The sequence below is a fragment of the Zeugodacus cucurbitae genome, chromosome 4, assembly GCF_028554725.1.
Source record: "Zeugodacus cucurbitae isolate PBARC_wt_2022May chromosome 4, idZeuCucr1.2, whole genome shotgun sequence".
Classification (NCBI taxonomy): domain Eukaryota; kingdom Metazoa; phylum Arthropoda; class Insecta; order Diptera; family Tephritidae; genus Zeugodacus; species Zeugodacus cucurbitae.
The window spans coordinates 54245002-54257946 of NC_071669.1; the positions used below are offsets into that span (position 1 = coordinate 54245002).

The window sequence follows — 12945 nt, forward strand, 5'->3', positions numbered from 1 at the left end:
AAATTGAAATTTATCAAGCATTTCGTATTCTGTGTCTAAAATTAAAAGCTCTTTTCTTTATAATGCCCGGTTTCACAGTCAGTGTTTAGGTTGTGCTTAAGATAAAACAGAAATATTGCGTTTTATAGTTCATACTTAAGTTCTGCTTAAGTACTGAAAATGGGAGACTTAAGCAGTGCTTAAGTAACAGCTGATTTTTGTTTTGAATATTGACTTATTTGTCAAAAAAATAAAATAAAAATGATTTGCTGAAAATTTTTTTTTGGATTTTCTTGCATTCAATGACGGTTATTTGCTTTCCTGCGAGTTGCAATAGGTGCCCCCACTCGCTTGCGGTGAAATTCGGTCTCCTATTATTGTTTGCATCCATGTCCCAGATTCTAAATTTATTCGTCGCAAAGTTATTTTTCATCAACAATAATTTCAATTTGTCAGATGTTATTTGTAAACAAATGTTTTTCATTGTGCTGCCATATATCATAATAGAATTTTATAGAAAATAAGCATCGACTGTGAAACGCAAATGACTACTCAGTCGACAACAATGCTTAGCTAAGATTTTATTTGGGCACAACTTAAGTACGAACTGTGAAACCGGGCATAAGTTGTTAAGAAGTAAAATGCTCTTGACAAATAAAATATCTCGCTGTGGATAGTTGTGAAAGTGAATTTGTTGCAATGGAGATATTTTACTTTTGTCGTTAGTTTTATACAAAAATGAAAAATATGATCATGTGGATGGCTCGCGTTATTGAGCCGCTTTTATAATATATTAAGAAGTTTATTTTTCCGTTTTTTGTATAAAAAAAATGAGGATAATGAGGGTAACATTGACGAAATTGTTTTCTATATATTGCATGCGATTACAGCTTAGCAAATTTTTGCCAACAAAGAACAAAGTTTAGATTTCGTAGTCCCCAAGGAACTTTTCTAAAGCTAAACATAACAACCAACTAAATAAAAATTGCATTCCAAACAGTTTTAAATATATTAGGAAGGACATATGTATATGTATTATATTATGAAGTATTCTACGGCTTTGTGGGGGAGCAAAATCCTATGGAGGATATGGGATGGAAAAGTGAATATATAGGCTATGCCATTTGATTATCAATCAACTTTATTTACGAGCGGCACTCCCTGTTTGGTTAGGTATAACCCTGTCATCTATATAGAGTAAATGGAGTTGTGAAACCAAACCAAATACTTTGCATCAGGTCTGAAAGGCTTCAGTCGATATCTCGACATCAGAATCGGATAGATAAACCAAACTTATCAACGAACCAACACTGAAGAAGGCTCGGTTAAAACAAACACTCATCCAAATAACGTCCTTTGTATGAAAAATAGTGCCAGCTTCGGAGCATGGAATATTTGCGCACCCTAAGAAAAGTCTAGACCAAAAGCAATGGATTTATTGTGAAATTGAAGTTAAATTATTAACTATTTTGCAACAAATATTGAAATGTATTTGAAAACTTACGTTAGAAAATAATTCAAATCAATTTTTCAATTCAATTCGAATATAATTGGACAGAATCAGCTGTTTCTGTTTACATTATTTTGTTTCCCACACGTGTGGGGAAAAGCTATGCGTACTGAAGCTTTTTATTTTATCAAAATTGTTACAGAATACCAAAAAAATTCTTACTTGATAAAAATTTGAAAAAATTTTAAACTTTTTTGTTATTTTGTCAAGTGCACAGAATAGGGCTGATAATCTACATTTTGCTATTAATTCAATGATGTATAAAACTTTTCTACCAATCTTACAGATACTTTGAAGGATCAAAGTTAGATCTTCGAAAAAAATAAATAAAATATTTATCGAAAAATACTGGATCCCACATAGCACCGGTCATATAAGCTTGACCGAAAAGTTGTAAACATCATTGAAATAAGAACAAAATGTAGAAACGTTCAAACTTCGAAACCAAATATTTCGAATTTGTAGGCTAACTTCGAAATTTGGAAAATACAATTTGTTTACATATCACTCAATCACTGTTTCGCGTGCTGTGTGGCTTGTTTTGTTGAAACCACCATTCACAGCAACGAAGCGACGTCACATCATCTTTGAAGAACTACGGCCCAATGATGCCGCCGGACCTTAATCCAAGCCAACCAGTGACTTTTTTCCAAAAGAAAAGTTGATCTTCTGACAGTTTCTAAAAAGCCCATTTACAACAATTTGGCGTTGTGGAAGGTCGTACCGCTTCAATTCTTTGACCAACTGTATTCTTGAAGACTTCACACCAAAATTTCCTCGCAAAACTTGCCACCTAATGAAGTAACAAAATTTGTATCAAAATAGCGTAAAAGGTCACCTCAGTAAGTTGATTAAATTGATCATACAATGGTACAGATCATTTTAAAAAAGACGGTTCATGGTAAAATTTAGTGACAGAGACACGCGTCATGAAACGTGCATGCGCCGTCCAAATCAGTGTGGCCAAAAATAAGATAACTAATAAAAGATAGCTCTTATAAATTCCCTGACCATAGGGAAAACTCAAATAATCCAGACTACGGACGAAACTTTTATAGAAACTCATCCTCCAGCTTACAAATTTCTACTGTCCGTAGATGGCATGCCATTTAGAATTTCAACTTACTCCATAATTGTTTTTCGAATGATGGACCCACAGAGCCCCATATAGATAATATATGAAAAGTGAATATAATACGAAGACTATTTACTGAAATATCTAAGTTCTTTTTAGGATTATATAGAACTATATTGAGTATATTATTGAGCCATGATAAAAAGTAAAAATTCAATCTCAAATATGGTCCATATGTTTCTATTTCTATTTAAGATAAAAGCATACTTATGCTTAATTATTTCACTAAAGTTTCTGAAAAATTTACTTATTCGGAGATATAAGTGTACATATATGTATTTATACTTAGTTAATTATATGTTTTTTTTTTTCATTTATGATTCCAAAACAAGTATTTAAGCCGCGGCGAGTGGAGAGCAAGTCAAACAAGAACCATGAAGTAATTATATGGCTAGAGGTCTCAAAAATCTGACTTGAACAACTAAAACAGTACAAAAAATTTGGAATTTTTGTTTTTTCAGTTTTCATTTTTCACTTAATGACCGTTATTCTCACGTTTTTTGCGCTATGCAAGCCGTTATTTACAAAGCCAATGGTCAACAAGCTTTGCATAACTCAATCATATTAAAGTTTCTACGCTCACGTACTCAAGTGGCTTTCATTTTCATTTGACTGCCATACATTTACTTCTACTATATATACAAACATCTGTGTGTGTATATTTGTTTTTACGTATTATTCATAAATTTTAATAGCACTTTATGGTTTCTGTTGTTTATTCTGCTAGTCTTCGCTTCATACTATACATATGTATACCTGTAACTATGAGGAAGAAAAATTAACTTCAACTTTTTTTTTTTGATTTTAATTTTTTTTTTGGAAAATTATTTAATATTTTTTATTCATTTTTCTTCATTGCAGCAATTCACACAGCCGCGTGTCATCGAGCAGATGGCGTACGTTTTGATTGCTATCGGCGCCGTGATGTTCTTCATGAGCTTCCTCGGCTATTGTGGCGCGATACGTGAGTCGCGTTGCCTGCTGACAACGGTAAGTGGCTAAGAGAGTGGGTCTTATGTCTAAGTTATTTACTCAACACAAAGCGGAATATACTGTAGTAGTGTAATTAATTTCACTTTCATAAATATTTCTAAAGAATCTTAGTGAAAGTGGCATGACTTGCAATGTGGTTGGGATATCTTGATATACACAAGTTTTAAAAATATTTGAAAACTTAATAGTGTGAGTTGAAAACAAAAAGATCTCCAGAATAGGTCATGTTATGGGTTTTGAAGGCGTATGAATAGGGGCTGGAATTGCATTTCATTAATACAAAAGTATATCAAATAAAGTGGTTTTGTATAAGAGCGCTACAAAAACGGTTTCGGATATCAAAAAAATTCTTTATTCTTGTGAAAGTACATTCGATGGCGTTATGTATGGAACTCGCTTTCTTTTGCGTGACCACCACGGACACGTTTGCAGAAGTTCAGACGCTGAACCCAATTTACGACAAAAATTTTCCAGCATAAATTGGCCGATACTGCTCCAATTTCACATTCGATATTCGTACGAAGTTCATCAATCGTGGCTGGCTTGTTGGCATAGACCATATACTTGACGTAATATGCACAGCCATTCAGCCAGAAATGAGCCTCATTGCTGAAAATGATTTTTCGATGAAAATCCGGATCATTTTCAAGTTGTTGCTCACTTCACGAAGATACGACGATTATATTGGTCAAGCGGTTTCAGTTCTTGCGTCAATTTGATCTTGTAAAGATGTAGGCCAAGATTTTTTCGCAAACGACGTCACAGAGAGGCCCAACGCTTGAGAACGAGGGGTAAGAGACTGATTTGGGTCTTCCTCAATTGATTGACAGGACGATTATGACGACCATAAATTGGACATAGCGCTGTTAAAGTTGAGGCCACTAACTCCGAATTTCGGTAGTAAATTTAAATAATTTCGTCTCTTTGTTGGATCGTATATCTTTCCATGATGAAATAGCAAAACTTACTGAAGAGAAATGTGAAAAGAACGGGATGGCGATATGGCACCGTTTGCTTCCCTATCGGTCTACGGACTCTAGCGTCCCTTTTGAAAACCCCTTTAGTCATCGTTAAGTGTTCTGCCCGAGGTGATTAACTTAAAATAATTCTGATTTGAATAAGAAGCTATATTGTAAATTTGATATTATCCTTTATTTATTTGCTAACAATTAAAATTTAAAATGAGACCTTTTTTGTGGTCAAATACCATACCTTAGGAACTACTGGACCGATTTCAATCAAATGAAAATCTGTGCATTCCCTCTTCTTGTCATAATTTTTCTAATTTATGTTTCGCATCTCCCAAAAACCGAACTTTTTGAGAATCTAAAGCTTCAGAAAATATGCTTAAACTACAAAGATCTGTAATTTTGTGAAACTGTATAGAATTCAACTTCTGTTCTGTTTGTGAATTTGACTTTTTAATTTAATTCAAAATTTTTAGTACGAGGGCTGCTATATATATTTCTGGCCTAATAATGAAAATAGTGAATAGTGTAACGAAAATGGTTTTATTGTTTTTCAAAATATTCTCCATCAAGATTTATACACTTTTGCATGCGCTCAAACCAATTTTCGAAGCACTTTTTTTGAGCCTTTTTTTGAGCGATTGTCAAATTGTGCGGGATCCAACGAGAACAAACCTTTTTTACGGCCAGGTGTTCATGCAATATCGAATGTATGCTGGTGGGAGAAATGCATAGGCATGCCTCTATCTGAAGGTATGTCATTATCAGTTCACGTACGGCATCGATGTTTTCTGACACAACGGCTGTTTTTGGACGACCTTCACGCAATTCGTCTTTGAGCGAGCGTCGGCCACGATTGAATTCGTTGTACCAGTTTTTCACAGTGCTATAGGATGGTGCTTCATAGCCATACAAAGATTTTAGTTCATCCATGCACTCTTGTCGCGATAATCCACGTCGAAAGTTGTGAAAAATGATCGCACGAAAATGTTCACGAGTTAATTCCATTTCTTGGCCGAGATGAATTTTTTAATTCCCTGTAAATAAAACAATTCACGATTAAATGACAAAACGTTCTGAGTGATGTTATGATAAAAGATGTCAAACTTTCCAATGGAAATGTCAGATTGCACCTGGCACCACTTAGTGTTGCCTAGGCCAGAAATATATATAACAGCCCTCGTATGAAATGTCGTTTGTTTCAAAATAAGCCTAAATCTCAACAGGTTCCTCAGAATTGTCGTTAAATTATATCTATCGACCATTCTTTTGAGGTCTGAGTACAGGAAAAAGTGGATAGGAACCTAATCTGCGAAATACTATGTATGTGAAAGCTATACGAAACCAAATACATCCAAGTTTGCCATGGTTATCATTGATTTGTACTCCAATACAACTAATTGATGGAGGTCGTGATGAAACCCTTTTTCGTCATAATATAGCGATTTACTCTTTATATATAGACACAAAATCTTTGCTTGTTTTGCCTTTCAAATCTTTTGATTCGGAAAGGTTGTGGAACATAAAATGAATCCAGAGTTCCATTTAAAACTCCAGTTTCTGTATTTTGAAGCAAGTCTCTAACTTTATAAAGTCAAGTTTTCCAAAAATTTTAATTCGATCTATACTTTTATTTTTATTTATTATTATTTGTATTTATTATTTATATTATTTTTGGTTAATTATTAAATAATTATTGATATTTTTGCTCCCATATTTTACAAGTTATCCCACTGTGCCTCGACAGATATTTGCAATAATCCATTAAATGAAACTTGCTTCTCCAATGTTATTGGATAATTTGCGGTGTGCGGTGTTTTGCTTGTTAGTCGTGATGGTAATGCTGTAATTTACAATTTTTATTAGCAGAGCCAACACAATGAACAGTCAGCCCGCCCAACAAGCGAGTCATCATTCCAAGCATTGCACAAAACTTCAATATAATAAAAAACCTCAATATAATAAAGCTATTGAGTAGCAGCCATGGCATCCCGCAATTACAATGCAATGCAGGGAAGATTTCATTGCATGCGACAATGTACAAAATAAATCAAAAATAGTAGATAAAAAATGAAATGAAATTTCAAAATCAATCTAAAAGAGAAAAATAAAAATAAAATCATGAAACACGAAAAACCAATTTGTAGGCAATTGTTAGGGTTTTCGGTTGGTGCGCAGTGGCGTATGCGCAATGTACTTGTACCTACACAATGCATGTAGTGCTGCTAAACGCTTGAATGCAGCGCACGTTGACAAGTCCGCACCTTGAAAAATTGAAAAAATTCACTTTCAATGACAACTATCAACCAACTAACTATGTGTATGTGTGTGTGTTTTGAATTGTTAACAAAGTTAAATTTAAAAAAAATTATACAAAAAATGTCACAAAACCTCGGGGAAATTATAATCGACGGCATGCAAGACAAGTGCATAATATAGTGGCAGTAAACCAACAAACTTAGATGAGATAAGCCATAAGCTTAACTGTGAAACTCAGGCTTAGTAGGCATAATTTAGGGAAAAAATTTATTGTGAGTTTGAGTTATTGTCGTTGAGGGTGCAGCGCCAGGCACGATCGGCGGTCTAATGCATGACTGCACGACAAATACTTTCTTTTGTTTTTTTCCGGCATTATTGGCCAAATTTTTTCATAAATTCACGTCATCATGGAATGGTGAAAGTTTTATATTTGTCAGGGAATATTTGTGTTCGCTTATTTATATATACAAGTCCAACATTTCCAATTGTATGGAGTTTAGGAACTTTAACATTTCTCAAAGATACAAACTGAGTTGGCTGAAGTGAGTTTTCGGGATCCCGATTTTATTGTTCCGTACTACAATAGAGTTCTAGAAACCATTGAAATTTTGTGGTATTGTGAAATGTACTACAATGGATTGCATTGAACACACCGAAAGCTGTAAGCTCTTCTGCCACAATCATATGTTTTCTAACATTTTGACATACAGAAAATAAATTAAATTCAAAATTCATTGAAATCAAAAAACAAAATTTGAAAAAAATTATTTGAATAATATGTAATATGTATGTAATAATATGTAATATGTAATAATTATATTGGACAATGATATTTTAAGATTGCTTGAAGTTATAACTAAGTCTGGATCAATTTTCCTGCCTGTTATTCATAATTACATTTTGCTTGAATTTATTTGTATCAGCTGATGAATGTAAACATAGTACAATACTACATGTGTGTCACTATGCTGGTATATGGTTTCTTGAGCTTTTATTGTAGTGTACATCTTAGTATAGAAACCATATGTCTGTTTTAGGCATAAATAAATGTTTTGTGAATGCTTACCCTTAATACAGTGTTTTTTCTGGATCTCAAATACATATTTTTATGTTTATTGGTATGGTAGTTTTATTCCCTTCACCAAATTAAACTCATCATGGGAGAACGAAATGAGGGGAAACATGATAGGAGTTTATCTTAAGATGTCTGTCCATCTGTCGACCTTGCGTTGAGTTAAGCCAGATATCTGAGATCGATATTGTAATTACAATAAGTTGAGATCGGTATTAGAAATGTACTATTTAGGCCCACTAAATATAATATATATTTTATAATTATAGAAAAGATATCTAAAATTGATGAAGACACCTCAGTTTGAAATCTTCAAAGATACATATATATTTTGTGTATACCGGAGGACGATAGACCTTTAAATAAATACAACTGAAATGAGTAACCTCTTCACAGATTTTCCAAATACAAAATATTAGTAATAATTTTCTGTTATTTGAAGTCGACTACTCCGATAGTCGGATAGAGATAGTACTTCAAGAAAATTGTATTAAACCGAAGTGTAGAGGAGTGCAGACTTTTTTTATTTTATAGACTGTCAGTTTTTGTTAATATTGAACTGAAAACCTGAGATATTTTTATTTATTTGAGATTGATGAGTTCAAAGCTCAAAATTGGTAGATGTTTTTACTCTACTTTTGTTTTCTTCCTTTGAGGCTATAGTGCCATAAAACGTAATTTTTGAGTGTTGTTAACAGAAATTGGTCCTTTTTAACTAGTTTACTTTACTTTTAATTGTAAAAAGTACAACGACAAAAACAGAGCAAGATTAATATCGTTGTCGGTAATCCAAGCTTATCAACAGCACTATACTCGATAAAGCATAGTGAGAAATCATAATCTTGGATAAGGTGATAAATCTTTATATTAGCTGAACAACAGCTCAGCTAACAGCTAAATATATAAACTCCAAAGAAATTGGTCAATATGTTTTCAAAAAATAACGGGCATTTTTTTTTTTTTTGATAAACAATTATTCACTCCTCAACATTAATTTTGTCACCTTTAAAATAGTCCCCAATTGATATTATGCCCTTATCCTAGCGTTTCTTCCAATCATCGAAACACTTTTTAAACTCGATTTTTGACATAGCCTTTGACATAGCTCTTTCAGCGATTTCATCTGTGCTACTTTTGAAAACACCAAGTATATACTTTATGAATGAAAGTTCGACTGAAAGTGTTTATCAATACTATCTCAGAGAAGGTCTAAATTAAGTTCATCTCTATTTAGAGCTACAGATTTTATAAAACCCTAGCAAATCCAATCGTTCAGTTAAATTTTTCTAGAAAATGTCTCAGCCATCTTCGGTTCATAAAAGCAAACGCTGCTAATGCCGTAACAAATTCAACACTGATGCACCGCGCTAGTTCAAGCACCTAGTCACGTGCTCTCGTAAATCAGTACATGTCACCCACAAAGGTGTTCCATAACTGAATAAGCTATCATTTATGCTGCAAAGCAGAACAAAAAGTGAAGCACATATACACACATGCATATAAGCACAAGCGTGAAGTGATAATAGCAGTGAGGAGCGCATACAAAGCACACGCAAAGCTCAGTGGCGGCCGGTTGGCGCTCGATGATAGTGTTTGTGCATTTATTGCACGTAATTTCATTGTTGTTGTGTCGTTGCCATTTCGAAACGTAACGAATGCAGTCAAGTGTGATGTGCAGTGTGCGGTGGTGTATTGTGATTTTGAGGTTAGGCCACAAAAATATAATTTTCATACAAAAAATTGTGTTTTTATTTCACCTTACTGGTTGCTACCACACTCACATGCAATTGTTGTTGTTGTTATTGCTGTTGCTGCGGTGATTGGCGTGCAGGCTCGAATTCAGTCGTCGTCTGTCGCAATTTTTTTTAAATTATTTGTTGTGAGTTATCGTTGTTGTTGGTGTCGCTTTTCGTTACAGAGTGTTATAGACTAATTTGTTTTTGTTGGTGTTGTTGTTTTTATTGCTTTATTATCACCGATACGCTGGCAACAACAATTCTATTTGTGTTGGTTGTTTTTTATTATCTATTGTTGTTGTTGTACAATGACCGTGCGAGCATGCGCAACCAAGTGTAAACCGCGAATGGCTAATACAAGTGGCCAATAAACGTAGAAAGAAGCGCCCAAAGAAGACGAGCAGAAGATAGCCACTGCCATGGAAGATATTACCAACGTTGAGTGGTCGCTGACTGTGCTGGTTGTAAGGAAAAGTCAGGGTGCATATTTAATGGCCACTTGTCGCTGCCGATGGAAATTCAGTTTACTTTGTTATTTATTTGATAAAAAATACTGTCGTAGATTTGAGGGCAGTGCGATAAGTCAGTGGCTTTTTGAGTTGAGATTAGCTTTTTAATAAATAGGTATCTTCTGAGGACTCGAAAAATTTGGTCCAGTGATTATGAGTTTTCTTTCTAAACTTACTTTCTAAGACCCTCTCTATACATAACAACTCTACTCATGTGCAGAGTTGCATTTAAAATGCCCATTTAGGGAAATCACAAATACCATTGACCTAACGAACTGCCCTCGTAACTTCGTGCATTGCTTACATATCGGTATTGTTGTTGTTGCGAAGTATAATAAAGATTGTCATTGTAATGAAGAAGGCCTAGACGTCAGTGTCATTTTGACACACAAAGTGGTAAATGTTGGTAATTTATCGGCAAGAAATGGTGCAATAATTAAAGCTTGGGTAAACAAGCTGATTTTATCGTAGTATTTTCTAAATATGTTTAGCTCGAATAATGTAAGATGTTTTCATTTTTGAATTTGATCAGCATAATCTGTAATCTGAGCTTTATACCTTTGAGACAAGGCTAAGCGATGCTGCACGTTTGTAGTTCCCAAATTCTGTTCGAAGATTTTTTCTAATTTTAGTATATTATGGAGAATTTTCTCAGGGTTTCCCGTGTTTTCACTAATGTTTGAAGCCTTAAAAAGGCACCACAGATGCCTTCACATGTCCGATAAGGTTCTTACCCTCAGCTTTTCCAATTTATAGGGGTTTTAACCGATCATTATTTCATAGGTGGTGATCCTAAAAATCTTCGGCGGACGTAAATTGCCAATGTAAATACTAAAATGCAAGACAAAGTAAAAGAATAACTAATGTTAAAACTGCTTGTTTCCCATACTTTTAGAAATCTAGATAACTAGCTGGTTTCAATTGTTTTGGAAGATTGGTAAAGGTATATATACTTCTATACATAATGGTTTAAATCCATATTTTTTAGGTATATTTCACAACCTAAAACTTATCTGCAGCTGTCGAAGTATGATCTCCCAACTGGAGGATCAGTTTTAATACCTAATCTAATATTTTGAGTGACGTTCTTCTTACTTATTAGGTCTACAACTTTGCTTCCGCTGTTTTCCAATAGATGTCTCTAGGGTCAAGCATTGGTCGATTAAATCGATTTTTTTTTATATCGATCTTGGACATTTGTGTCAACATTAACGCAACAAAATATTTGTAGAGATCTGTTTGCATCCCAAACTTATTCTCAACTGAAAATGTCACTTTTTGAGCCGAATTCTCGACATTTGCGGGGAATTTTGCTTTCCTTTTTTAATTCCAAGAAAAGTGCGGCTGAGGCTCATCGACATTTGTAACCGTTTTTATACAAAAAAACCTTAAATTTACAAAAAAACGGTGGCAGTTGTAGACTTAATAAAAAACAATAAATCTGTCTCTCTCTCTCTCTTCTAGATCTCTCATTTGCTCTGCCTTCAGTAAATCAACTTCGTTTTTATGTTTACTAAATTTTAATTACAATTGTAAACAATTTAAAGCCATTCAAGCGATAAGTGATTGGTAAAATAACGGTACTTAGTATAGGTGGAAAGCTAATAAAGTGCATTATTATTAACTAAGTTAAATCTTAATTGCTGTAATACAAATGAAAAATAAAATCATAACCGTACCTACTATAAAACTGCTCTAGTTTCGTGATTATATTAGTAACTGCATAGTAAACTGCAATTGAACCATCAAAAATACACAAATATTTTATAGTTTTGATATGAAATTTAATATGGTTTAACTAAAGGAATAACAAGTGCTATTGTAGATACATATGTTCTCAAAATTATTTTCTTTAATTTTTTAATGGCTACTACTGTACAAACTATCAAAATCTATTTTTCTGCAAATACATGATTATATAAAATGACATTTTTCACCAAATATATTGTATATATATACTTGCTTACTCACCTTAAATAAGGCATGCAAGTCAGCCTATTGAGACCTCTTTAGTGTGCAGCGGGTTTTGTCCATTGCATATTAAAGTTTCATGGTCAAAGTACTGCTTTTTTGTGGCTAAATATTTTAAATTAACAAATGCAATAAAGTGTTAAATGATAATGCTAACAATTTGGTAAAATTAGTTTGTAATGACTACTTAGCTGTAAAATTTCATAAAATTGAGGAAGGTTACCAATTATAATAAATAATTTTTTAAATAATTTTAGATGTTATTTTATGTTTATGTGCATAGTAAAGTTATGTAATAAATATTTAAATATTGCTATTTAAAAATGTCGGAAAATTAGTCTCCATACTAGTATGAACCCTATCACTTGACCAGTAATAATATCGCAATATTCTCATATAATCCAAAAACGGACTACTTGACTAGTATGATCGCCAGGTGTCAAACTAAGAAACCTCCCGTCATCCATTTATTTCCACCCTATAGAAATTGCAAACTAACGCCATCTGCATACACACCATCTTACAAATTTCACTACTATATCAAACTAAACATGTATATCATCTTCTTTATCGACTCGTAAATATTTATGTATGATATTATATAAACATATACATTTTTGCTGAGTGCTTTGCTTTTCAATTTTCAAGTTTGTCCCGTTTTACTGGCATTGTGTTCGAGCGGCATTTAAATTCACTGTTGCAATGAAACGCATTAACATAAGTTGCATTTTAAAAAATATTTATATGCCCATCGAGTGTGCAATACAATGAGTTTAGCCGCTACCGCTAACAGCAGCAACAATATTTAGCTCA

General features: G+C 33.4%; 1 protein-coding gene across 1 annotated transcript in view; it reads left to right on the plus strand.

Annotated features, from left to right (window-relative positions):
* LOC105211042 (CD82 antigen) overlaps window positions 1–12945 on the plus strand; it is a 100402-nt gene that overhangs the window by 71807 nt on the left and 15650 nt on the right. Inside the window, exon 5 of the mRNA XM_011182302.3 lies at window positions 3486–3614. Within this exon, the coding sequence (XP_011180604.1) occupies window positions 3486–3614 (129 nt within the window). The remainder of the gene's footprint in view (window positions 1–3485; window positions 3615–12945) is intronic.